General features: G+C 33.6%; 1 protein-coding gene, 1 non-coding gene and 1 pseudogene across 2 annotated transcripts in view; all 3 read right to left on the bottom strand.

Moving 5' to 3' along the window:
• The window catches only part of LOC149422461 (uncharacterized), a 71,381-nt gene extending 46,632 nt beyond the window's left edge, over window positions 1-24,749 (bottom strand). The window contains exons 1-2 of the mRNA XM_089633819.1: window positions 24,522-24,749; window positions 23,865-24,100 (exon numbers count right to left, since the gene is read on the bottom strand). Coding sequence (XP_089489945.1) covers window positions 23,865-24,043 — 179 coding nt within the window. The 5' untranslated portion in view covers window positions 24,044-24,100; window positions 24,522-24,749. The remainder of the gene's footprint in view (window positions 1-23,864; window positions 24,101-24,521) is intronic.
• Window positions 11,755-12,822, bottom strand: LOC149422462 (GDP-mannose 4,6-dehydratase pseudogene; annotated as a pseudogene).
• A 614-nt stretch (window positions 24,750-25,363) lies between the features above and the next one.
• On the bottom strand, window positions 25,364-25,435 carry TRNAH-GUG (transfer RNA histidin (anticodon GUG)). Its single transcript has one exon. It is a non-coding gene; the product is annotated as a tRNA-His (tRNA).
• Window positions 25,436-27,805: the final 2,370 nt, after the last annotated feature.

Genomic DNA, 27,805 nt, shown 5'->3' with positions numbered 1-27,805 from the left:
AACACATGGTATACCTAACTAGATTATACAAGTTTTATATTTGGAAATGGATGCAGCACAGCGATGGTTTGTATCTCGTAACATTCAAAAACGAAATGTTCAAGTGGGACGTTTCTAAATGTTCAACACGGAGAAAAAAAGTAAAAAGAGAATTGAAGAATCTCTTCAAATTATTGGTAATCCCGTTAAAAACGGGATTGCAGGAATTACGAATGAATTAACAGGTTTTCTGATATGCTTTTAGTAAATTAAGAATATGTTATCACGATGTCTTAACTAACTGGACAACTAGTGTTCCGACATCATGATAATGTATTGGTAAACTTATTAAAACATTATCAGCAAATCTGTTAATCGTTCGTAGGGCCTGCAATCCCATTTATAACCGTAATAACAATAATTTTAAGAGATTCTCAATGAATTAGCAATAGTCATTTTTTTACATATACTTGTCAGCTTAGCTCATGCCAGGATAAGTCTATACCAGCGTAGGTAGGTACTAAAGTTGCAATAATGAAAAGACAATAGAACTAATGACTACGCCATATGTGTTCAGAAAAAAAGTATTTTGCCCAAAAAATTTTATTAAAAAAAAACAATAAATGATCATTTCATATTTAAAACATAAAACAATATCTTACTAAACCATTGATTCCCAACCTGGGAAAAATCCTCCATAAGTGGACGTTGTTATAATCACATAATTTAACGGTTTTTTCTTTGATATCTATGTATGTTTGATGTAATTTATTTCTGTGTAATGTGTCTTTACGAAAGATAAGAATCAACAGCATTTAATGTTGGTCCTTGTACCTAGTTAATTTGCGCATGCGGTACTTTCTTCGTACGCACTGTTATTGATATTTTTAATGGGTTTCTAAATTTTGTTTATATGGGGGTAGGGTTATATATTTATTTAATTTGCAGCGGCCGACCGGTTTCGTTTATTATAAGCATCTTAAGGCCCTTCTCAAAAACTAAACTCAGTATAATTTTATACCCATATATCTAGGTATAACATATTTTAACATCCTTCCATTATATCTAAAAAATATTGAAGATATTCAGGAATTTAAAATAAAATTAAAAAATTACCTAAAACTACTATAAAAGTCCATATCTTACTCTTATTATTATTTCCTTCAAATCTTGAAACTGTATTATTGATAAATCTTGCCTATTTCTTACTTATCCCTTTGGTTTTGCAAATATATTATTTACTTACTTACATGATTCCATATAATTGAGCTAGGATTCACTCACCAAACACAAGAGCCTCGTCTCTTTATGGTGAGGAAAAGCTATTATTATTTACCTTGATAACACTGTATAATATGTATAATTGTATATTTATTGTAAAAAACATACAAATATTAAATAAAAAAAAAATATATATAAAATTAAATAAAAAAAAATCATGATTATAAACAAACCATTTTATTTTCAAATATTTAGTTATAAATAATTTAAAACTTCGTTTAAAAAACTTTATTTTTTTTAATTTAAAAAATGAAATAAAAATTTTCGCCTCACCTTTTTCACTCCGTGTTTTTTTAAATTTTACCTTTTTCGTAAAATTTTCTTAACCTTTCCTTATCTGTGGTGTGTATTTACTACACATTGCTTCTAATAACTTTAATTACTCTATAAATATAATAAATTCTGGGTTCAGATTTTAGGTATTCCTCCGTTATACATTTATGCACTGAATAAAAAACTAAAATTTTACATTGTTTTCAAATTCAATTAAAAGTCATATTTTTTTTTTATAGTGAATACCTCACAAGAGTCCCAACTGCTCCCGTCTGGAGCCAGTGAGACTATGGCATCCCCGATTGGGGGATGTTGTGAGGCTGAAGGTAAGTGGGGAAGGGAAAGAGGAAGGTGGGGAAGTACCTGGCTATTCAGATCTAGTCACTAAACACGGCTAAAGCCATTTGGAGCAACGTTTCAATTCTGAATGGTGGTCTTACACCAGGGCGATACTGGTAGTATCTTCCACTCTGGAACGTGCCGCAAATATACTATATATTATTTTAATTAATTAATTGTGAAATAACACAAATTAATCAAATAAAATTTATTTGCGCACGCCGGGTTCGAACCCGCGACCTTCGGAATGGCAGTCCAATGCGTTACCACTGGACTATGTCGGCCGTCAAACATATTTTTGTTAAAAATCAGAAACAAATACACCAATACAATCAACCGTGTGACACTGCTACACGAAGAGTGTGCGAGGAAATGACACGCTATTGATGTCCCGCTTTAGTTCGCTATGCGGGAACATGAGAAATCCACACGTCCGCAGTTGTGTTTTGATTTAGACCATCGATACCTTCGACCGCATAGCTGTCTGTGTGCGAGCCGCCAGCTAGTCAGTCGCGGACCGTCGTTAGATGTGGACCCCTCGCACGTTTTTTTAGCATCTGCCGATGGTTTTTTCATGTTTTCAGCAATTAAATTACAATTATTATCACTTTTGATATAAAATATAATAAACATAAGCGATTAGCTATGAATATTCATATTTTTCCGATATTAAATCGCTTATTTCGAGATGTGTATTGACTACACAGCACCGCAACGCGTGGATTTTTTTAGCACAGTAAGGGAAAGGTTAAGTTAGCTATAAGAAATAGGAAAATCATATTAGCTAAGCCTGTCACATGATTTTCTTTACAATTGAGAGATTTTGAATTTGAAATGCAACCGTTCGAGTATTAATTAGAAATTACCTAGTTGCATCACCAATAAGAACTGATTAATAATTAATTAATTCTTTCATCGTCAAAAGTAAAAAAAAATAGTGGGTACGTTGAAGGCAATATTAGGTATTTCCATTCTCTTACGTGTTAGAAAATCTCGGACCAGCAAGCTCGCACGATTTCGTGAGGTAAGTTATGGTTCAGTCACGAAGAACAATTACATCTATCAGTGCATTCAAAAACTGATGAAATAATAGTTTTAAAATGCAGAACCACGATTAATTATTCGAATATGCAATGAAAAAAATGATAAACAAAACAAAATAAAAATAAGTACGTATATGCAATATACAAGTACCATGCAATTTTGGATTGATCAATATAATATAATTTTTACATTCGCGTTGTTAAACAGGTAAATTTATTGCTCAAAAGTCTCATATTCGAATGTGGGATTTTTGAGATTACAGTATTACATTCGAATGTGGGATTTTTGATATTACAGTATTACATTCGAATGTGGGATTTTTGAGATTACAGTATTACATTCGAATGTGGGATTTTTGAGATTACAGTATTACATTCGAATGTGGGATTTTTGAGATTACAGTATTACATTCGAATGTGGGATTTTTGAGATTACAGTATTACATTCGAATGTGGGATTTTTGAGATTACAGTATTACATTCGAATGTGGGATTTTTGAGATTACAGTATTACATTCGAATGTGGGATTTTTGAGATTACAGTATTACATTCGAATGTGGAATTTTTGAGATTACAGTATTACATTCGAATGTGGGATTTTTGAGATTACAGTATTACATTCGAATGTGGGATTTTTGAGATTACAGTATTACATTCGAATGTGGGATTTTTGAGATTACAGTATTACATTCGAATGTGGGATTTTTGAGATTACAGTATTACATTCGAATGTGGGATTTTTGAGTTTACAGTATTACATTCGAATGTGGAATTTTTGAGATTACAGTATTACATTCGAATGTGGGATTTTTGAGATTACAGTATTACATTCGAATGTGGGATTTTTGAGATTACAGTATTACATTCGAATGTGGGATTTTTGAGATTACAGTATTACATTCGAATGTGGGATTTTTGAGATTACAGTATTACATTCGAATGTGGGATTTTTGAGATTACAGTATTACATTCGAATGTGGAATTTTTGAGATTACAGTATTACATTCGAATGTGGGATTTTTGAGATTACAGTACTACATTCGAATGTGGGATTTTTGAGATTACAGTATTACATTCGAATGTGGGATTTTTGAGATTACAGTATTACATTCGAATGTGGGATTTTTGAGATTACAGTATTACATTCGAATGTGGAATTTTTGAGATTACAGTATTACATTCGAATGTGGGATTTTTGAGATTACAGTATTACATTCGAATGTGGGATTTTTGAGATTACAGTATTACATTCGAATGTGGGATTTTTGAGATTACAGTATTACATTCGAATGTGGGATTTTTGAGATTACAGTATTACATTCGAATGTGGGATTTTTGATATTACAGTATTACATTCGAATGTGGAATTTTTGAGATTACAGTATTACATTCGAATGTGGGATTTTTGAGATTACAGTATTACATTCGAATGTGGGATTTTTGAGATTACAGTATTACATTCGAATGTGGGATTTTTGAGATTACAGTATTACATTCGAATGTGAGATTTTTGAGATTACAGTATTACATTCGAATGTGGGATTTTTGAGATTACAGTATTACATTCGAATGTGAGATTTTTGAGATTACAGTATTACATTCGAATGTGGGATTTTTGAGATTACAGTATTACATTCGAATGTGGGATTTTTGAGATTACAGTATTACATTCGAATGTGGGATTTTTGATATTACAGTATTACATTCGAATGTGGAATTTTTGAGATTACAGTATTACATTCGAATGTGGGATTTTTGAGATTACAGTATTACATTCGAATGTGGGATTTTTGAGATTACAGTATTACATTCGAATGTGGGATTTTTGAGATTACAGTATTACATTCGAATGTGGGATTTTTGAGATTACAGTATTACATTCGAATGTGGGATTTTTGAGATTACAGTATTACATTCGAATGTGGGATTTTTGAGATTACAGTATTACATTCGAATGTGGGATTTTTGAGATTACAGTATTACATTCGAATGTGGGATTTTTGAGATTACAGTATTACATTCGAATGTGGGATTTTTGAGATTACAGTATTACATTCGAATGTGGGATTTTTGAGATTACAGTATTACATTCGAATGTGGGATTTTTGAGATTACAGTATTACATTCGAATGTGGGATTTTTGAGATTACAGTATTACATTCGAATGCAACGTTGCGTCATAATTTCAAAGCAATCGGTGAATAACTTTCGGAGATTTAAGATTTTGAACAAACAAACATTTTTATTTATATAGATGATGATGATTGAGAGTAGAGAAGTCCTATTTTAATTCCACCATTTTTCATTTATTTCATTAATTTTGTAAATTTGTTTTTACGTTCCGTTTCCGGTTCAAGATGATGACCGTTTTAACGGTTCAGTAAATGTTCTGTTTTTCAATGCGAAATCATCCAGCTTATTTGGAATTTCTTATTCGTATTTTTTCCAATATTTTTGTAACCTGCATGAAAAAAGTTTGAAAAAAGAATAGTCATTGAGATTGTGATTTTGTTGGATAAATTATCGTATACTTCCTTATTTGAAATAAAACAAAATACTGACAGTTTGTAATTAAGTACCTAGGTATTTATAGGAAGGTATTTAAGTACCTACTTACAAATATTATAATTTCAGAAGAAATTTTGTTGATAGTACGATTGATGAACGTAACCCTAGTCAGTAATAAACAATCCATAAAAAACAAAGCTACAATACATTTATTTTAATATTCTGTTGTTTCTACATAATCTGCTAAATAATAAAATAGATAGTCCCGAATTGCTATCCGTCATTGGTTTTAATGTTCCAACGAGGCGTAGGTACCAGGCACACTACACCTTTTCCTATTGAAGCCAACAATACCAATGCAGCAAACAACTCAGTAATTACTCGGGCAATCACAACTTACACCCACTACGAAAAATTACTACACTTAGACATTTTTCATGATTTCTTTCTAACATACAAAACTTACTTATTAAATTTCTTAGCGTGACATATTTCAAAAATACTTTCACTTCATTTTTCAAAACTCCTATGTATTAACAGTCAATTACAATTCTTGATTTTTTTCTCCATATACTTTCTTCCTTTTATAACTATTACCTACTCATACATAAATTTAAAATTAAATTCATTGATTTTAACTTAAAATCATTAGTTTTCATAACAATCTCAGGCGAAATTACATAATGAAATTTTATGGACATACGTAATAGGTACTAAAACTATGTAATAACGAAAAATATCCTTGACTATATCTTATTGTACTGTGTATGTCTTAATAAATAAATAAATTAAAAACTCCTTTTTTTACCGAGGATTGAATCTTCCTCCCCAGGGACTGCCTCTTAACTGATGTGAACTTTTAAAATGCCTTTTAAAAACAAAGAAAAAAAATTGGTTTGAATGAGGATTGATCCTTCCTCCCCAAGAACTGGAGTAAACCGCGCTAACAACTGAGCTAAATCCGGTTGGGTAGGACGGACATTTATTTCGTATATTAACTGCTGTAATGTCATCCAATTTCAGAGAAATTCATTTATGTCCGCTTGTGTACGATTGCTACGAAAATTATATAGCGATTGAATAATTTTCATTGACAACGAGTCTGTCTGCTGAGTTTCAGCTCGACCAAGATTTGCATTCATTCATTCACGAAAACAAAATATATGCATAAAAAAGGAAAAGTTTCGTTGGTGAAAATGAATTGCCGTTCAAAAAAGTTGATTAAAATATAGTTCTTGGATTGTCTCGAAAACAGTACAGAGGTTATTGGAACAGAACAGAACTTTAATTTTTTATCGTCTTCACAATTGATACGTATCCCCGTACGTTTTGGTGGAACCTTTTCCAACTTCAACTTCAATTCTTGGATCAATTATTCTTTTGTACTTTCTACATACTTTTTACTTACAATTTCAGTTCAATTCGATCATACGAATGACATTTGCAATATATTTTTTAGTTGGCACATAATGGTACCACGTTCGGCGCCAAATGTATCGCCCGCGGAGATTTCTATATGAAAGCACCCCGTAACGACCCTTTGGAGTGTTGAATGAATTCCATTAGTGAGGGAATACAAGGTTTCCTCGGCGTGCTATCAAATCCACTTAAATTCTCGTAATTCTGTTGCGGAATTCTACGCCACGGAAAGTGGTGAAATAATTGCAGGGGATGTGTTGCAACAATCAACGGGGAATCTGTCCTGTCTACAAGCGAAACAAGATTAAAAATCCTAAAATTAAAGATTTTTTACACAGGATGTAACAGCACGTACCGGAAGGATTTTAACCAGCGATTTTTCTGCATATTTGGGGTAAAAATTGTAGATGTCATTTTGCTGTTACTTTTGACCGTGAAAATCTCAAATCATATCCAGTCTGAAGACGCTTATTGCAGGGTGAAACTGGTCCTTTCCAAAATAATTAGTGGAAATAAATTATAAAGGTTTAAATTAATTTGATAAGACATTCATTATGTGTTCAATCCTCCACGGCTGTGTTGTCTAAGCCGGAAAATGGCGGCCCTTTGTGGCGGGAAAGTTTTTAAGATCCATAGGAATCCGTGCCCTTCCCGCGGCTTAGCGAAATTGCTTTACTTCTTCAATACCTCCGACTTCTTCTTCCTTCTTCATCACGCTTCTAAGTAAGGAGCTTTGCAGAGCAACCATGCATGTCGTGCTTAACGCGACAATAATTATCTGCCGATATTCTGGGACTTAAACCAAGGAAAGGTGTGGATACAACACTAACTAAAACGGATCTTAAAAAAAATTGATTTTAACATAGATAAGAAATGTGATTTATTTTTGGGTGTTGTGCTTCCTCATTCTTTAAGAAACGTTTCGGAGAGCGTTACTGTATCCATCAATCGAAAATTCTCAATGCATGATTCATTAATAATTTTTTATCAAAATTCAAGAGGTTTGCGCTCGAAAACACTGGAATTTCATCAAAATATACTGCTCAATAATTATGACTTGATCTTCATTACCGAAAGTTGGTTGGTTGATAGTATCCGAGATGAGGAATTATTCGATAATCGCTATTCTGTTTACAGAAATGATAGGGATATACACCGCACTAGCAAATCAACTGGCGGAGGCGTACTCATAGGAATTAAAAAAGAATTTTTTGTTACCCCTCGCTCTTGGAAATCAGACGCTGAGGATATCTGGATAACTGTCAATACATCAAAATCGAATCGTCATTGTTATAATATTCATATGTGCTGCGTGTATTTACCTAGCGTCGGTCCAAAATTAACATCATCAGAAAGATTAGCATTATTTACTAGTCATACCAATACTATTTCTGACTTAACAATCCGTTTTCCCAATGACAAGTTTTTAATCATTGGCGACTATAACATGCCCAATATCGAATGGAATAATCAACAAATGCCAAGTAATAGAGATCAATGCGCACTCGCGTTACTTAACTGCTTATCTTTTGCAAATTTAACCCAATTTAACCATTTACCTAACAAATACGGTCGAATTTTGGACCTCGTCTTCTGTAACACTTCAGTTAATGTGTCGCTTGCCGACCACCCATTAGTTAAAGAAGATGCTCATCATAAATCATTGATTGTAGAACTAGAATTTCCATCCACTATTGCAACCCTCTCAACTCCTCGAACAATAAAATTATTCCATAAAGCAGATTATGCAGAGATCAATGAGAGACTGAAAGAAACCGACTGGTCAACCGTTATAAATGCACTGGATGTAAATACAGCGTTAAATTCGTTTTATGTTATAATTGAACAGATTATCGAAGCGTTTATTCCTAAGAAAGTTGTGAAATCTGGAAAATACCCACTATGGTACACGGCAGCCTTAATAAAAATAACAAACGAAAAATTTAAATTCTTTAGAAAATGGAAGCGCCATCGGAACCCCCTTGATTATCTCTCATTTTCATTGCTTCGCAAAAGGCAAAAAACAGTCGCTTCAGCAGCTTACAAAACCTACATTTCTACAATAGAATCCGGTATACAGCACAATGTTAAAAAAATTTGGTCCTACGTCAATTCTCAAAGAAAATCTCCTGCCATCCCTGATCATATGATTTACGGTGAAAAAACTGCTAATGACAGTAGAGGAGTAGCCAACTTATTTTCTGAGTATTTTGGATCTGTATTTTCGAATGCTCAACCTGCACATACAAGCAATGCCAGTCTTTGCTCTAATTCAAATAGCATAATCAACTCAATCGAGATCAATGAAGACATCACATTCAAATACCTTAAGTCCATTGATATCAAAAAGGGACCAGGGGATGATCAACTTCCAGGGATCTTCATAAATTATTGTAGTAAACAATTGACACCCCCCATTTTTGTTATTTTCAAACTATCGCTATCCGAAGGAACATTTCCCGACAAATGGAAAACAGCCCTGATTACCCCAATATATAAAAATGGCAGTAAAAATGATGTCTCGAACTATCGACCTATATCCAAATTACCGATACTAAGTAAAGTATTGGAAAAAATTGTTTACGATCAATTATATTCTACTATCTCACCCTCACTCTTAAATAATCAACACGGCTTCATGAAAAATCGCTCAACAACTTCAAATCTTGCATTTTTTACAAATTTTCTTCATGCTCAAATGGATATGCGATGCCAGGTAGATGCCATTTATACGGATTATTCTAAAGCATTTGACCGTGTTAATCATTATATTCTTTTACAAAAGTTATTAGGTCTAGGAATTCACGGTGACCTCTATAGATGGATCGCATCATACGTCAATAATCGGCACCAAATCACGGTTGTCAATGGTTTTGCATCTTGCTTAACGGAAATCATCTCAGGTGTGCCCCAGGGATCGCATCTTGGACCACTCTTATTTAATATTTATATAAATGACATTTCCGTATGCTTTAAAAATAGTTACTTTGTTTTATACGCGGATGACATGAAAATTTATAAAGCTATACGTTGTTTATCCGATTGTATGGAATTGCAAAGCGATCTTGATAATTTGTGCGTATATTGTGAATCAAATTTATTGTCCTTAAACATATCTAAGTGTCACTCGATTACATTTACTAGAAATAAAAACAAAATCATCTATCCATACAACTTGAATAACAAACCTTTACAACCTATGTCTACGTGTAAAGATCTAGGTGTTTACTTAGATAGCAAATTAATTTTTGACAAGCACATTGAACACATTATTTCTAAATCCTACAGAATGCTAGGTTTCTTATTAAGAATATGCAAAGTTTTCAAAAGTGCTAAGACTCTGAAAATTTTGTTTTGTTCATTGGTCAGAAGTCCACTGGAGTATGCTTCCACAATATGGAATCCTCAATATAAGGTATACATAGACTTAGTAGAAAGTATACAGAATAAATTTTCGAAACATTTACTCAAGAAATACAACAATACTACAAATAATATGTTGACTTTACAAAAAAGACGCACATTGTCAGACCTGTTGTTTCTACATAATCTGCTAAATAATAAAATAGATAGTCCCGAATTACTATCCGTCATTGGTTTAAATGTTCCAACGAGGCGTACCAGGCACACTACACTATTTCATATTGAAGCCAACAATACCAATGCAGCAAACAACTCAGTAATTACTCGCGCAATCACAACATACACCCATTACGAAAAATTACTACATTTAGACATCTTTCATGATTCCTTTCTAACATACAAAACTAACTTATTAAATTTCTTAGCATGACAAATTTCAAAAATATTTTTACATCATTTTTCAAAACTCCTATGTATTAACAGTCAATTACAATTCGTGAGCTTATTATAATTCTTATTTTCAATTCATTTATTATTATCTATCCACACACTTCCTTCCTTTTATAACAATCTCAGGCGAAATTACGTAATGACATTTTATGGACATACGTAATAGGTACTACAACTATGTAATAACTAAAAAATTTCTAACTGTATCTTATTGTACTGTGTATGTCTTAACAAATAAATAAATAAATAAATAAATAAAAATCATCAGGGCAGATCAATTTGGGTACTTCCATCTGCCTTGACGATGGATACTAAAACGCTGTCCCATTAAAGATGGAATAAGATCAACACGGCATAATAACTCAGAAATAAATCACGAAAATAATAATTAATAAAAGTTAATTAAAGAGATGGTTATATTTAATAAGAAATTTAACTTAATCCAAAAATCTAAACAGCCGTAATATTTTAGATTTGTATGCCTCCCCCAACATCAATCTCCCCCCCGCAGACCGATTAAAGTGATGGGAGATCATAAAACAGAAGGTTGTAGAAGGCGACTTAACTCGGAAATGAACCGACTCACGGTCAAAAGAGCTGTGAATTTCTTGACGGATCATTTATTTCCACTACCGGAGGAAAATGATCCATAAACGCTCGTCCAATGGCTCGTTTTATGTACGCGGCCGAACGTAAACATTCCCCGGAAAATGTCGGTAAAAACAATAGCCTTAAGTAAAATAGAAAAAAAGTAGGTACAATAACATAGGCATTGCGAATAAGGCAGCGAAGCGTTTTATATCGGTTCTGCTAGTTCAAGAGACGTGCAAGGTTGTTTCTATCGAGTTTATTTAATATTTGTAAAAATAACAATAAATAATAATAAGAAATAGTGCAAGGAAAATTTCCTATTGCAAACATTAAATCAAATTGTGTGTGCGAGCAACAACCAAATGACGTTGTATTGACAAAGATTAGAAATTCTTAACTTCTTTCTTGATAATTCAACATCTTTGCGTATTATTTTCCCTAATGTAGGTAAGACATCTCAAAAGAAAATAATATATATATATTTAAAAGATGGATAATTAACAACAGTTAAGCCAGTGGATTTCTTTTCATCAGTTCTATATCAGAATCCATCATATCCTTGACAAGTTCATCAAAACTCGTCTTTGTGTGCCAGTTGAGTTCCCTTTTGGATTTAGAAGGATCGCCCAGCAAATAATCAACTTCGGTAGGTCGGAAGAGCTTCGGATTGACTTTGACCAAGGTATCGCCGGTTTTCCCGTCAACACCCACCTCTTCAGTGCCACTCCCCAGCCAGCAGATTGTTCTTCCAACGTGACGGAAGGCAGCTTCTACGAACTCCCTCACTGACCTGGCTTCGCCAGTAGCTATGACATAGTCTCCAGGTTTCTCCTGTTGCAGCATTGTCCACATCGCTTCCACATAATCTCTGGCATGTCCCCAGTCACGGCGGCTGTCCAGGTTTCCAAGCTCCATAAATTCCAAAAGACCAAGACTGATTTTCGCGACGCTGCGGGTTATTTTACGGGTCACAAAATTCTCTCCACGTCTTGGAGATTCGTGGTTGAATAGGATGCCATTAGAGGCGAAGATTCCGTAAGCCTCTCGGTAATTTATGACGATCCAGTAAGCAAACATCTTGGCTACAGCGTAGGGAGATCTTGGGTAGAATGGCGTGGTCTCGCTTTGAGGTGGAGGAGCACTTCCGAAGAGTTCAGAAGAAGAAGCCTGATAGAACCTGGCATGGACTCCTGTAGATCTTAAGGCTTGCAGCAAGGCCAAAGTTCCAAAAGCATCAACTTGAGAAGTATACTCACTCAATTCGAATGAAACTTTGACGTGGCTCTGGGCTGCAAGGTTATACACTTCAGTTGGGCGAACTCGTGCCACTATAGAGACGAGACTTCCAGAGTCAGTCATGTCTCCGTAATGCAGATGCATCTTCCCCCCTTTGTGATTTTGTGGATTTTCATAAAGGTGTTCAATACGGCCAGTGTTGAATGTGCTGCTTCTCCTGATGATTCCGTGGACTTCGTATCCCTTCAGCAAAAGAAACTCTGCAAGGTAAGATCCATCTTGTCCTGTTATTCCTGTGATGAGGGCAACCTTTCTTGTGCTTGAAATTGTACTCGACATGACGAGAGCTCAGAGAACAATTATAATAATATTTTAGATAGGTTGAGCGAGACTTTAAAACAGACTGATGTTTTTTTATAAACTGCAACTGTGTCCGGTGAAAAATAGTGTCAAACCCACAAACTTATCTACTATGTCAACATCGTGACTGGCGTGCATGATGAAATACTAGCTTTAACAATAATAAAAACGAATAAAATTCTAACTGTCACGTTTTCTTCAATAAACATTCATTATAGGTAACAAGATAATTATATGAAAAATTAACCTATGGTGAAATAACTTCATTTTAATACAAATTTATAAAACATTTTAACACGTTAGTAGTCAAGTCAATCCAGGCGTCGGGAACCTACCCAGGCGTAGAGGGTCTAATCCTCTGATAAAACATTTTCCGCTCATAATGTTGATTAGATTAATCGTAAACTGGGAATGTAATAACTAGTACAGTCTGCAGATCTTTCCTTTAGGCGAAGCACTACGAAGAAATTCAAAATCATGTGTTTATGGTTTGAAAATTATAAAATACAGCGAGTAGAACACATCTTGGCCTTTGAAATAATCGAGCATTTTTACGAAAATAATTTTATAAGCCCAGAAAATAATTAAGTATCAGGCCTATAAAACTGCGTTAAAGTTCAAAATCTCGTACTTACGAAGACCTTTTCGGTTACGGTTTTACTGTATAACGTAGCAAATTAAGTTTTTTATAAAATTATCCTGAAATATTTTTTAATATTGGTGCCTAAACTTCGTAAAATAAAATAAAACACTGCTTGGCGATGTTTTTTTCTTGCATAAATTAAATCCGGCAGCTGGTGTTAAGCGGTATTTTGAACCTTATCGCCACCTTCATAAGGAGTGTTATTGTTAGCGGCCCGATTCCAAATGTTGAATGACGTGGTGCATAGCCTTAAATTCCTAGTCTTAGTCTACTTCTCTTGCATAACCCTTTATCCTAAAAATATCACCTAGCATTGAGTGTGCAAACATACCACTGACGGCGTTCTATGGGATTATCGCTAGGCGTATGGATTCTACACATGTTATCCTACATATTATATTCCTATACAATTTTTCAGAATTGGCCGTAGAAATTTGTCAAAATCCAGAAATATGATTGTTCACGTGCAAACATTACAAAACTTCTGGGAGACTAAGGAGTCACGTAAATATTTAACCCTCGCCGAGGACGTGATATTGGACCGCTCCGGGGCAGGAATATTCGTCGCATGATCTGCGCGGGGTCCGAGCGGCGATCCCTACCCCCTGGACAAATAGTCACTCCGAAAGGATGTGGGCAGGGAGGGACTAAGGAGAGAATCCTTGGGGAATACTTTTGGAATCGCAGAGGTCCTATCAGATCGCGATGTTCTAAACTATAGAAACAAGGCAGTTTTATCTGATAACAATTGAATGTTTTATCTAAGTAGACAGTTTCTAAGGATCATTCTACTGTTAAACGTATTGTTGATACTATTATAAAAATATGAGTTTAACACATCTTTAATCTTTCGCTTGCAACATAAGAGTATATTTTTTGTTGACTGGAACTTTCAATGGTTGAATTTCCGCTGTTTCTTACGAAACACGCTAACACATAATTACCTTATTGTTTTTTGTTTCATTTCGTGGTTTAACACAAAATACCTGCTACAAATTAAAAAAATCTTTTTCAACCTAATAAACTAGGTTCATTCCCGTATTACGGTGGTCGAACAGTACATACAAAAGTATCAGTTTCGGTTGGAAAAATATTCGATTTATCAGTTCCATAGATCTCTTTATTTTATTATTTAAAATACATATGGGTACATAATATATGCATTAATATACAACGGAAATAGACAAAATAATGTAATCTTATTAAACTTTTTTTTAATAAAAACACAAATAACTTTCATTAAGTGATGTAAATAAAGTTATTTATGTTTTAATAAAATAAATAATGCCATCACAAAGTGATAAGCTTCCAGAAGAAATCTATATTTAATTTTTTACTTTGGAGTATACTTACATCAGATGCCTACCTCCTTGCTGGATATTTTGCAACCTCTTGTCATATGTAATAGTTTTTCTTTTATTTTATCCTACTACTAGCTGTGCCCCGCCACGCGTTGCTGTGGCTCTGAATGTCTGTGCAGAAAGAGAAATAATGGCGCCGTTTGCTTTTACGTCCAACAGATGGCGCTGTTTAAAAACAAAACATGTTTTTTTTACATGTCAGAGATGACAAAAAGCATGTTTATATCTGTCACAGGTGACATTTATATAATATGGGTATATAAAAACACACACGTATTCGAATGCAACGTTTTGTCAAAATTTCTAAGCAATCGATGAAGAACTTTCAGAGATTTCAAACGAACATCGAGGATTAGTTGTTTCACAGAATGTAAACAATTCATAAAATTTCAACGATCATTTTCGGGTTCTTTGAAAGTCAGAAAGTTAATTTTTATTCAAGTTCTGTTATTATATCATTATAGTAGGCTGGCGATAGACAAAACTTAAATAATAAAAGAACTTGAAAAAAAGTTTCACAAAACTTGAAAATTCGTTTTGAAATTTGAAAAATTGTTCAATTTCTCTGAAACAACCCATCCTTACATTTTTATTTATGTAGATAATTTATTATTCATGTGTTAGGAATATTTTCAGACAAGCGATAAAGTACAATTTATTATTCATTTTACCAGATAATTAATTTTATCCTATATTTGAAATATGTGATATGATTTTATTCTTGGCAAGTCATGTTACATCCCGCGATTTTTCGCGGATGTACTCATTATTATTCGTATAAATGAGTAACGAGTCCATCCCTGGATCATTTCGGATGTGCGCGAGGGTAGCGGTTGGAAAGGCAGGGGTGGGAAAGGCAGGGTTAGCCACGTCAGAAACGATTGCTTTCCACAGCCCCGGGGTTCAACGGTTGCCGGGGACGTTGTTGACCGATGTCAAAATCACTGTTTGATTCGTCCAAATACAAAAAAATCTTACGAAGTTAGTCGACTGAACAAAATATTACAAAAGGATGCAGTGTAGCGCGTAGCTGAAAGATCTGCTCTCAATGGGAGAAGAGTAAATAGAGTTTACTTTTATTTCGATTTCAAGACTTTCTTTATTAATATTGATACTGCCTCATAATAATAATTATTAATGGTTCAATGAAAGAAACGGAGGCGATGCACTACGTAGTAATGCAAAATCATGTTTTTTTGGTTTGAAAATTTGGTCGCCTATAAATGCTTCAGATGCTTTAATTAAATACTGCGAGTAGAATACATCCCGGCCTTTGAAATAATCGAGTATTCTTTAGATAAGTCTTTTTATAAGCCCAGAAAAAAAATATGTATAGGCCTATGAAAACTGCTTTATAGTTCAAAATCTCCTACTTACGAACCCATTTTCGGTTATGATTTTATTGTATAAAGTGGAAAATTGAGTTATTTATAAAATGATCGAAAAACATTTAAATATTTGTGCCTGAACATTCACAAAATAAAATTAAAGGCACTTTTTGGCCATGCTTTTTTCTTGCATAAATCAAAACAGCTGGATGGTGTTAAGCGGGAATTTAAGCCTTATCACCATCTACGTAAGGTGTGTTATTGATAGCGGCTCGATTCAAAATATTACACGACGTAGTGCATTGCCTTAAGCAGGTATTTTGCTTGTGGCCTCACAGGCTAAATACTCGGGACATATCCTGACAGAAGACATGAACGATACAGAAGATATGGAACGACAAAGGAGAGCAATTAATATACTGGTCGGAATGATCATAAGGCGGTTCTAAAACACTGTAGCGATAATGTTAGAAAATTGCTTTTTAAGTTATGCTTCATATAAATCTGAACTGTGGATACAATGTCCAGTAGCGTAATGAGACAAGCTGAAGGTGTGCTTCAACAACGCACATAGGCAACTTATACAACTACCAAGATTCTGCAGTGCTTCCACGATGTTCACAAAAGGTATGATGCACTCATTCCCCGGCTTACTTCGAAACCGACTATAAAATCAACAAACGTCATCGTCGTGGTTGTATCCGAGCGGCTCAGCTCTACACTTAATGAGCGATGGGTGCATACGATGCGGCGACCTCCCTGATCGACAATCCTTTTATTATAATTTTACTTATTGATTTCATAATAATAAGAGTTTATTCCATAATGTATGCAGTGATAGTGTAATGCAATACATTCCATATTTCGAAATAATATATAAAATAATTAGAATAAGATAAAATAAAAATTGCGCAATAGGCCCAAAAAAGCAGAATTTAATTTAGATACAACACAAAAATGTGTGCAAGCAGCCGTTTGTGGAGGATATTTGAACATCTCCCGTCTCCAGAGGGCAATCAGGGGGGACTCCATCCAGGCAACCACCTCATTGAGATTTAAGATTATTACGAAATTATAATTTGAAAGGCCAGCGTCAATCTACCATGGAACGATATGTTTTATTTTACATATTTATTATATTTTTTTATTAGCCATTTGTACGTCCAAGTTTACAAACGTCTTATTTATAATAACTTACATTTTTTTGTTTATTTTTTATTTTTTTATTATAGCGACTATTTAAAAATTGTACGTACAAAATATGATATTAAATATATGTATAGTAATTTGTATTTCTTAGTCCTCTTCACTAGGGTGACCTGTACTGAGGCGGACTAAAGTTATTCATTTCTGTTTTATTAGTTTTCTATGTCGATTTTAACGTTCTTTCAGAGTTTTTTCATTAATCTCTTTCAGCCAGATTTTTATTCTTGATTTGTAATCATTACAATTTTCTATTCGCTTTATATCAGGAGGAAGAGTGTTGTGGAGTTTTGTCGCAAAATAAATATAATTTATTTGTCCGAATGTGGTTTTATGACCTGGAATATTTTTATGTCATTGTGATTTGACCAAGTTTGATGAATACGCGGTATTAGAGAATTCAGTAATTTTGAATAGTTTCATAGTATATTTTTAGCATATATTTGTTGTATATTTAGTACATCAAAAATATTGAAAATTTCAATCGAAGGCGTTCTTATGGTTACTTTCAGTATTTCTATTCGAATTGTGTTCAGGTTATGTATATACTTAGAAACAGCAGATCTCCATCGTACAATTCCATATTCCATACGAGAATGTCCTTTTTATTTGCCACATTTCTTAGATTTTTTAAGAAATATATAAGTTTTCCGTGATACCTTTGATATGTACATGCATACATTATTAAATTTAATTATTTGTTCCAAAAGTATTTTGGTAATAGGTTGTTTATTATTTTATGAATAAATATCATCGCGTTCAAAGCCAGCATTTTTTTCACTGTTGGCCAATTTAGTTCATTTAACGTTTTTTATAAGTAGGTGGTAACTAGTAATAAATGATATTTATCTAATTTCGTCAAATAATTCATTACTCCAATTGACGATGTTATTAGGTAGGTACTTTCGATTTCCTTCTTTAAGGTTTTCTCATTCCACAAAAAAGAAATCCACCGTCAAATCCGGCCTTATTACTTTTCTAAACTTTGTTGTATTTGTTCCTTTATTGAAAACGTAGAGAATAATTTTCTATCCTTTGTGAACACATAACACGATTACGAAGAACATCCCGGGAGAGTTTAACAGAATAAGCTATGATTGACAGCGAATTAGTGAAACGCATTAAAGCCAAAAGTTAACCCTCCTAAATTGTACAGACGTGCGTAGAGAGTGTTCCAGAAAAACAAAAGACGAGTTAAAAATTAATTTCAATATATCCTAAATTGAACAGCTTTAAATGTCTTTTGGTAAATCATAAACAGAGATGTTTAAAATGTATGTTAATACACTCTAAATTGAACAATTTAAAATGTCTTACGATCTTGGACTTGGACTGGAGAAGCAGATTTAGAGTCTGCTGTTTTACAACATGACGTCTCAGGACTCCGCACCAAAATCCGTTTTGTTCTTGTTTTTTATATTATTTTTGTTTTTATATTTTAAAACAAATATGCACATTATTATATTATTGTAATTTTTTATGTTCTTATTTGTTTTATGTTACCACTATGATACGGGCATTTGCCTACTTGGGAGTAAAATAATAATAATAATATTTACTCTCCCCCTCACGCCAACAAAATCAAAGTGCGGCCCGGGGATGATAGGTACTACTTCAGGGAAAAGGTTCACCACCCCTGCACTAGAGAATATAATTTTTTGAGCACGATACTATTGTAAGATTTTGTAGGTTCCCATGAAATCCAGTAAAAGATCGAGGAAGAGTTGGATCATTGCGTGGAAGAAAAATGGGGTAGAATGAAAAGCACTGAAGACTGAAGAAGAATGGCTAGGAACTAAAGCCGGCTGTGAACATGTTTGTGGTCCAAGTAAAGTAAAAATGGATTCCATTACACTTGATCCCCCGACAGTTGGCCCTCCCACAGTTGATCCCCCGGACAGTTGACACCCTGGACATTCGATCCCCGGACAGTTGATCCCTCTGCCATTTGATCCCCCGGACACCTGATCCCTCAAAGGATTGTATCGGGTGTACGCCCCCATTGGTAAAGAAAGTATGCATAGATTATATACGGCCGAATTGTTACTCGGCGGTACATCTTCCCTACATACTCCTTCGGGGACACAGCATTATTGTTGTCTAAAAAATATTTGTTCAGCGGATTTTCACTCAAGACGCCTGCAGATATAATTATTTCGACTTTTTTTGTACGGCCGTATGTCCTCTCTGTATACTTACTTTGCCAATGAAGGCGAAAAGCAGGAAAAATTTTAGTGTTCGGGGAATCAACTGGCAGCATCAACTGTCCAGGAGATCAACTGTCCCGGGAGTCAACTGTCGGGGCCAACTGTCGGGGATCAAGAGTCGGGTCACCGTAAAAATTGTAAGAATACATTTTTAGAAAAATGTTTACTTATTTCAACGTATTTGTTAATTCAATTTGGGACACACTGTATCCGTACATAGCTACAGTGTTACCAGTAATGAAGTCTATTTTAATCTCATTAGTTGTACTGCTGAGAGCATTAAGAGAATACATCCATGATTCGATTATTGCGAAGCGCGGTGACATCGTACAAACCGTGAACGGTGTTTCCAAATTGTATCTCCATTGGGGGAATTTACTCTAGCCAAAATTTCAAATATTCATCAATTTATTCTGTTTGATTAAAATATTTAAAGATAAATAATTCAATACAGAAAATGATTAATGAATTAAAAACAAAGAATTTCAATTTTTATCTACGAAGTTTTTAATCATTTACTACCAACTTACTTCAGACACAAACTACATAACAATAAAGACTTCCATACACGCCTTACAAGATAGAAATAAAATATTAGGCTGTAAATAATGAAAAAATCAAAAACATACAGTTGTTAACTGTATAAAGGTATTCAAATGTATTACTAAAAGTTCCCAGTGAAGTAAAAAATGTATATTTTTTTTTTTTGATTTTATGGATTCTTTCGTAATCCTCTAACTAGCTAGGGCTTATAACAATACCCTTTCATGTTTCTAGCTGACTAGTACTGCGGCTCATTTGGCCTTATTACTATTACCATCTGATGGTTGTATTTACTTGACTGATTTTATATTACATTAATGAGTTTTATGAGGAAAAATTCTTAACTGGATAAAAAACCTCATACAAATGACAAGAAAAAGAAAAACAATAAGTTCTGAACTTTTTACGCTGTAATGTACTTAGTTTAAGATGAAGCTATCAGTGAAATCATTATTTTTGATTCAGGCGAAGCTTAATGCTAAATCACTATTTTGATTAATCTTTATAACGAATTGGTGTACATTATGAATACCAAAAATATACTTTAGATAAATTGAAGGTTTTCCTATTGTTTCGCTAGAGTATAATACAAATAAAAAAATAAATTACTCAATAAAAAATATAAATGTAAACTACCAAAAAAAATATTTATTCAACAGAAATGTATGAACGCGTAAAGCAAACAACTTTTAAAAATAATGTTTTATAGCTAAGAATATTTGTGACAGTTTCACTTGATTAACTTTTTTGCTTTCTTATAAAATTATTTACAAAATAAATAAAAACCAGTTTTGTGCTTGAAATCTAACGTTTCTAGACTCCGTTCTTCAAGCGATTTTAATGCTTATTACCTACAATATAAGGTATACCAAGAATATGCACATTTTTGGCTTGTAGCTTCCTCTTAATCTGTACTACTAATCGGTTTATATTATGAATTCTAAAAATATATCATTTGGATAAATTGAAGCTTTTCCTATCGTTTTGCTTAAGTAGAATGAAAATAAAATTGTTAATTACTTTTAAAAAAATGTAAGCTTAAAGTACTAAATAATGTATTTTTTTAATTAGGAAATTATGAAAGCATTTAAGAAAAAACTTTTTTATGGCTAAGATTTTTTACGATAGCCCGTTGATTATTTTAACCTTCCAGCGGGCGCGTTGAGAAATTTCCCTTGAGCGGGCGCTTGTCGTAAATTTTACGTCATCAAGTTTTCTCCATGTAAGTGGTGTTTTCTTTATACAAATGTTAGGGAATTTTTTCAAGGATATGAAAAATGATAATAGGCAGTACCTACTTAAAAAAAATTTGACTTTTAAAAAAAAATAAGCAACACTCTAAACATTTTAATATTTCAAAACAAAATTTGTTATCGACCTATTTAGTCAGAATCAATATTCCCATCCTTACAATTGTTACAAACCACCTGAACTGAAGAATGGTTCTTGCATGTAAAGGACTGGCAACGGCAATACTTCATTGATGCTGAGGATCTTTTCTTATCCAGTGCACATAACCGACAAACACCGCGTTTTGGAAAGCTTATGTTTTCTTCTTCTGTCATCGGTTCAACCGCCCTACCGTAACTCACTTTGAGAAAAACATTTATATCTTGCGGTAAATGTTTGACATTTGATTTGACTCTAGCATAGCTCGAAGCTCGATGCTTACAACTAAGTGGAAAGAGTGGGGGAAGCTATAATGCGCGTCTGTCGTAAATTTTACGACAGCGCGCCCGCTGGAAGGTTAATATTATTAACAAAATAAATAAAAAAAATAATTTTTTCCGCTTAAATCGAACATTTCTAGACTCCGTTCGCCAAGCCATTTTATGCCATATTCGTGGCATACAATACAATAAGAAAATACCTTTTTTGGCTTGTATACTTAAAGCATATTTAAAGGAAAATATTAAAATCATCTGCGCAATAAATGTTAAAAATAAGCAATACGAAACTAAAAATGTAAAAATGTGTGGGTTTTCTAGATGAAGTCCCCGGCGTTGCACACAGTTTTTTCTGAACCGGGTGTAGACAGTGACCTTCTGCTTGTTTTGAAGGTGAAGTATGCAAAATTTAATAAAAATCGGAATAATACTGTAGATGTGTATACAAATCCAGTACACGCTCCATTATATAAATATATATTAGACCTCTTGAACCATTTTTTATAAATTAAGAAAATAAAATAAGATTTTCGTATTTTTATGTGAACTGCTCCAAACCATTTGGAGCCGGTGGAACTATATCAGCGGCATCCTCATATATACAGGTAGTGGGGAGGGAAGGAGACGAGGAGAGGAAGGTAGGGAAGAATCTGGCTATTCATTTCTGGGCCACGATTCTCGACGAAGTCATTCCACTCTTACAACGAGTGGTTCGGCCCACCTTCGAGTGGAATGACTTAGGACGTTTGGCGGATGTAATTATGTACCTTCGACGACACTACGATGGAAAAATCGAAACCCTGGTAACCAAACACGGCTACATCTTTTCAAGCCACGATTCAATTCTGAACGGTGGTCTTTCACCTGGGCGATACTGAGAGTATCTTCCACTCTGAAACGTTCATGTATATACAGATAGACACGCATACTTACGTTTCGTTTTAACGGTAGGTATGTCATACGTTACCAGAGTGATAAAGAAAAACTTCCTGAATTAACTACATTTATTTAAGTGTTGTAAATCTTTTGTTTCAACTAACGAAGGGCGGTTCACAGTTCAGGGCGGTAATTCCGGACCAGCGGGGCATTGTAGTAACTTTTCCATTACGGCGGGCGGCCCGCCCACCTTTCAAGTTCCTAAATTCTTTTTTGGCGCTCCGGCCGTTATTGGCGATCTAAGGATCTATGAATGTACGAATGTGAATCACTTCGAAACGTAATTAATTAAGGATATCCTGGAAAAAATTAAAGCACTCCCCGAATTCGAACTAATTTCAATTTTCTTCCCATCTTTTTCTATATACAAATTTTCAATGAACCTAAAAAAAGTCTTTTGTTCTGTACTGTCAAAAAAAAGCTCTTGTAAAACAGTAGTTTTACAAGATGTAAGAAAAGATTTTCGAAACTACCAATAAATAAACAAAAACATTAGTAAAATAGTCACCAAAGTTTGTATATTTTATAGAAATCACGGGGTATTTCACCATCCTGCTCATAAGCTGTCAGAAGCACTATACATAGGATAATGTATTATTTCGATTTCACCAAGGCTCAAGTGTAACATAAAGTCCCTCATCACCATCTCATCACTATAGGGTACTTGAAGCAGCTAATAGTGGTTATATGTCGAATTTGACTACGCGAATTAGACTACGCGTGGTATAAAAATTCACATCGAAACACCCTTGTCCTTCAAAAATACCTTTCTTGTAACAAAATATGAGTACCTATAGAGACCCAAACAAATTTTCATACACTATTTCATACAAATTTTCATACACATACTATACTTTCTTGACAATGTTCGTGACAGTTCCTCGTACAGTTCCGAATTCTAGCAAACATTTTAAAGAAAATACATGGAGCACCTAGCGACAGTTTTAGTTATGAGGTAAAGTGTGAATCACGGATAAATCATTTTCACAGATAATACTTTTATATAATAAAATTTACATGGAAGGCTTTTAAAAATACACAAAAATTACGCAATAAAAAAATATAAAACAATTTTAGCGATAATAGCAATAAAATGTTTGTTTGTTTAAAAAATCTAAATAAAATGAACAAACCTCGCAGATAAAATGAGCCTGTGCGCGTAAACCCTTTCCTCCTGCTGCCCCAAAAGAAAGACGACATCAGCCGAGTCCTGGTCCTCTGAGAGTCTCTGAAGGTCCCTCAACAGCCCCGGCAGACCAGCCCGTTCGGCCCCCATGGCCGGGCAACAAGCGCCACCCACACGAGTGCCCATCCTTCCCGCCGATTTTATGTGATTTGGATAAAAAATGATGATACCTTTGTGTTACCGCTGAAAAAAAGATAGATTATAAACAATTTCGGTGCTTACTTTTAAATTTAGCAGAAAAAATATTTAGTTTGTTATATTGGTCACGTTTTTTTCAAGCATGGGTGGTCAAGCTCCGCTATCTTTTCTATTGTAACAGAGGTGGCGGTAGTATGCGTTTGTGAACGATACACTTTCGAGGTTACGTGAAAAACAAAGAATATAGTTTTGGTGTATATTTGAGGATACAAAAATGTAATTAAATTTAAAAAGTTAGCAATTCAATGTTTAAGATGGGCGACTTATTTTATTTTAATTTAGTTGTTATATTATTTGGAAACATTTTGTGAAGGCTAATAATAAATAAATTGCAAGCATACCATTTTGGATAACATATTTATTTAAAACTGATGTGTTATTTATAAAAAATAAGAATTATACTCACTGTTTTTAAATAAAACACGTACACTACAAAAAATCAAGACAACTTTTTAACCGGCGATCTTTTACTTAGGTAATATTGCTTTTAATTTGAAAATAAATTTAAAAATCACGAAATATTCAACACCGAATTGATAATAACAGTAAAACACAACATTTACAATTCATGGTCAGCCAAAAAACACGATAAAACAGATTTGTTTATATTTGAGAAACCATGACCTGCTGCCGGATCAAAATATCACAATAATAAAGATGGCGGAACTGAAAAACTATTTTGATTGGTCAATGCCCCGACAGTGCTGCCAATTCACAGGTGAAACGAATAACAGGTAAAATTCCTGGCCCGAGACTTCAGTCGGCAGAATTGAAGAAATTTTATCAACAAAGGCAACAGGTTGTTAAATTAAAATTTAAGTTGTTATGTGGGGTAGCTACCAAATTATTTTATAATTATTTTTATAATAGAGTTGATCATTATAATATGTACTTAATAAATTATTTATTATTTATAATAATAGGAAAAAAACTTTTTTTTTGCAAATGTACTAAAAAATTAATTGTAAAAAAGAAAAAAAAGCCCCGCCGAGACAGCGATAATTATTCGCTGCCGTGACCAGGAGTCAAAGGCAACAGGTTGTTAAATTAAAATTTAAGTTGTTATGTGGGGTAGCTACCAAATTATTTTATAATTATTTTTATAATAGAGTTGATCATTATAATATGTAATAAATTATTTATTATTTATAATAATAGGAAAAAAACTTTTTTTTTGCAAATGTATTAAAAAAATTAAAAGTAAAAAAGAAAAAAAAAAGCCCCGCCGAGACAGCGATAATTATTCGCTGCCGTGACCAGGAGTCGAACCTGGGTTACCACGGCCACAACGTGGGGTCCTAACCACTAGACGATCACGGCTATCGAGGCATGTTGATGATGCGCCGAAATAAACAACATAACATTATTTGTTCATTTTAATTTTTTGTGAAAATTGTATTTGAACATTATTATTTTGTCTAAAGCTGGTTGATCTATAGAATTAAGTCAAAGTCGGTTCAACTTTGGGTTTCTATAGATTAGAAAGCATGTTCTCACCAATGGCATTATCCAAATCTTCAATGATATTATGATTGATCTACGTTTCTATATTTCATAAATTCTATGATAGAATATATCGGTGGGATCGAAGCTGAATAATATAAATATACATACATACATTATCCAAAGAGCTACCGATGATGTTATTGTTTTCTTTCATCGCAAATCATGAAGGAGAGTATTATTATACCAATTTTCCTTGGATTTGATTTGAGATTTGAAAGAAAAAATTAGTAAATATTCATCTAACAAGCATTACGTAGCCCATAAAGTAACGTGCGTGATATTATACGCGTTCATAGATGGCGTTAATTTAAATATTTTATGAAAATACACTTTTTATAGGAAGGTGAATTCATTTACGTAAAATGATTGAACTAATTGAATTCCGTAAGTCTAAACATAAACTTTAGGGCATTTAACTTTGCCAAAATCACGGTAAACGTATATGTATTTAATGCATTGTTATAGGTACCTACCTACCCTTTTATGAGACAATTGGGAGTACCCAAAGACATTTATTTATTATATTATGCGACGTTCGTTATAATATACAAGTTCATAGATGGCGTTAATTGAATTATTTTGTTATAAACTTTTTACGATTTAAGCTTTACAATATTAAAATTAATGCATTATTTGTTTGCGCCCGTACATACGCAATATAAATATGATTAAATTGTTTTGTCCGTATTAAACTCAATTATTTCAAGATAAGCATACAAATACCATTTTGGATTGAATCATCGGCAAATAATGTGTCAATATTGTAAAATTAATATAATAATTATAATAAATTAATTAGCGCCATCTATGAACACGTACAATAGATAGAGCGTCACGTTTAACCAAGCAATAATAATAATTATTATTTGTAGGTATCTACCAAATAAACAGTCATTAAATAGAACATCTGATAGATAGGTGAATAATTCAGATTGCTCGGTCGCATTATCATATAAATTTATGCCGGGGAAATATGTAGGGATGAATCACACACACACTATTCCCCACTCCAATTTGGAGAGGGACCGCACGTATGGGGTATGAAATGTATTCATCCAGACCTCTAGAAATGTAAATACGGTGAATATAAAATCAGCAATAAGCTCCCCGTAAAAGGTTTAATTTCACAAACAAGTGACAGGAAGACAGGAGTGTGAGGAGTTATTGGAATTATAACGAATGGGCGTCAGACGTTGAAATTTGAATGTACGTATTATGAAAAATGCATTTCAAAACAAATTTGTGAATTTTGTTATCTGATCTTTGGCTAGTGCACCCTCTTATTTAATACATTCATCTATTAAGGATTTTTATGTGACGTGTGATTCTATACCTCTTGTGAACGGCAAATTAAAAACTGCCATTTTTTGTTGAGGTCAAAAACAACAAATTTGCGAACTTACGTTGTTATAAAAGTTTGTTGCCACTGAAGTCAAATTTCGTCCCAGAGAACGTCTTTTTTACATTGTATTATAATTTATTACTTCTAATTTGCAATAATTTGCGGCATAAATGATAATAGACAAAGTTGCCCCTAAATCATGTAAAAATCGGAATCTGTGTGGTCTTTGTGTTATAAATAAAAACAAAAATCAACGTAGGTAGGTACCTACATGTTAACGTTCGCTTACTAGATATATATTGCTTTTGCTTTTGGGTACAAAAAGATTATTCAATTTAGTTTTGATGTTGTATGAATTCAGGCCGCTCCGGGCCAAAACCTTATAGATCACAAGGCAGGGATACTGAATCAAATCCGCCTCCTAACTTGGAACCTCAAAATATCTATTATTATTTTTTTTAAATTAACTAAAACATTTTGAGATGTTTTAATAAATTGAAAAAAGAAATTAAACGAAATTTTTTGTAAAATCCCATACAAGTTAGGAGGCTGCTTTGAATGCGTGTCCCGGCCTTGTGATCTAAAAAGTTTGGTCCGGACTCAGACAAGTTAAGGCGCCAAGGAGCCAAGGACCCTACAAAGGGCCCTTGAGGTTTTTACTAACGCCAGGCACCATTTGGTTCAGGGCCGGATCATCTAGATATTTCAAGAAAACTTTCTCAATAAATCGACGTTACGTTTTGCATCGATTTCGGATAGAAATTTGCGGAAGTAGGCATGAGGGATATTTTAATTTTTCCTGGTTTTGTGCATATTTGAAGTCGTCTGTCTCCAAAACAGCA

Source organism: Hesperophylax consimilis, chromosome 7, assembly GCF_061612785.1.
Source record: "Hesperophylax consimilis isolate HC1 chromosome 7, BYU_Hcon_1.0, whole genome shotgun sequence".
Classification (NCBI taxonomy): domain Eukaryota; kingdom Metazoa; phylum Arthropoda; class Insecta; order Trichoptera; family Limnephilidae; genus Hesperophylax; species Hesperophylax consimilis.
Note: the sequence above shows the minus strand (reverse complement) of the source record. Positions and strands in the feature narration are given on the sequence as shown.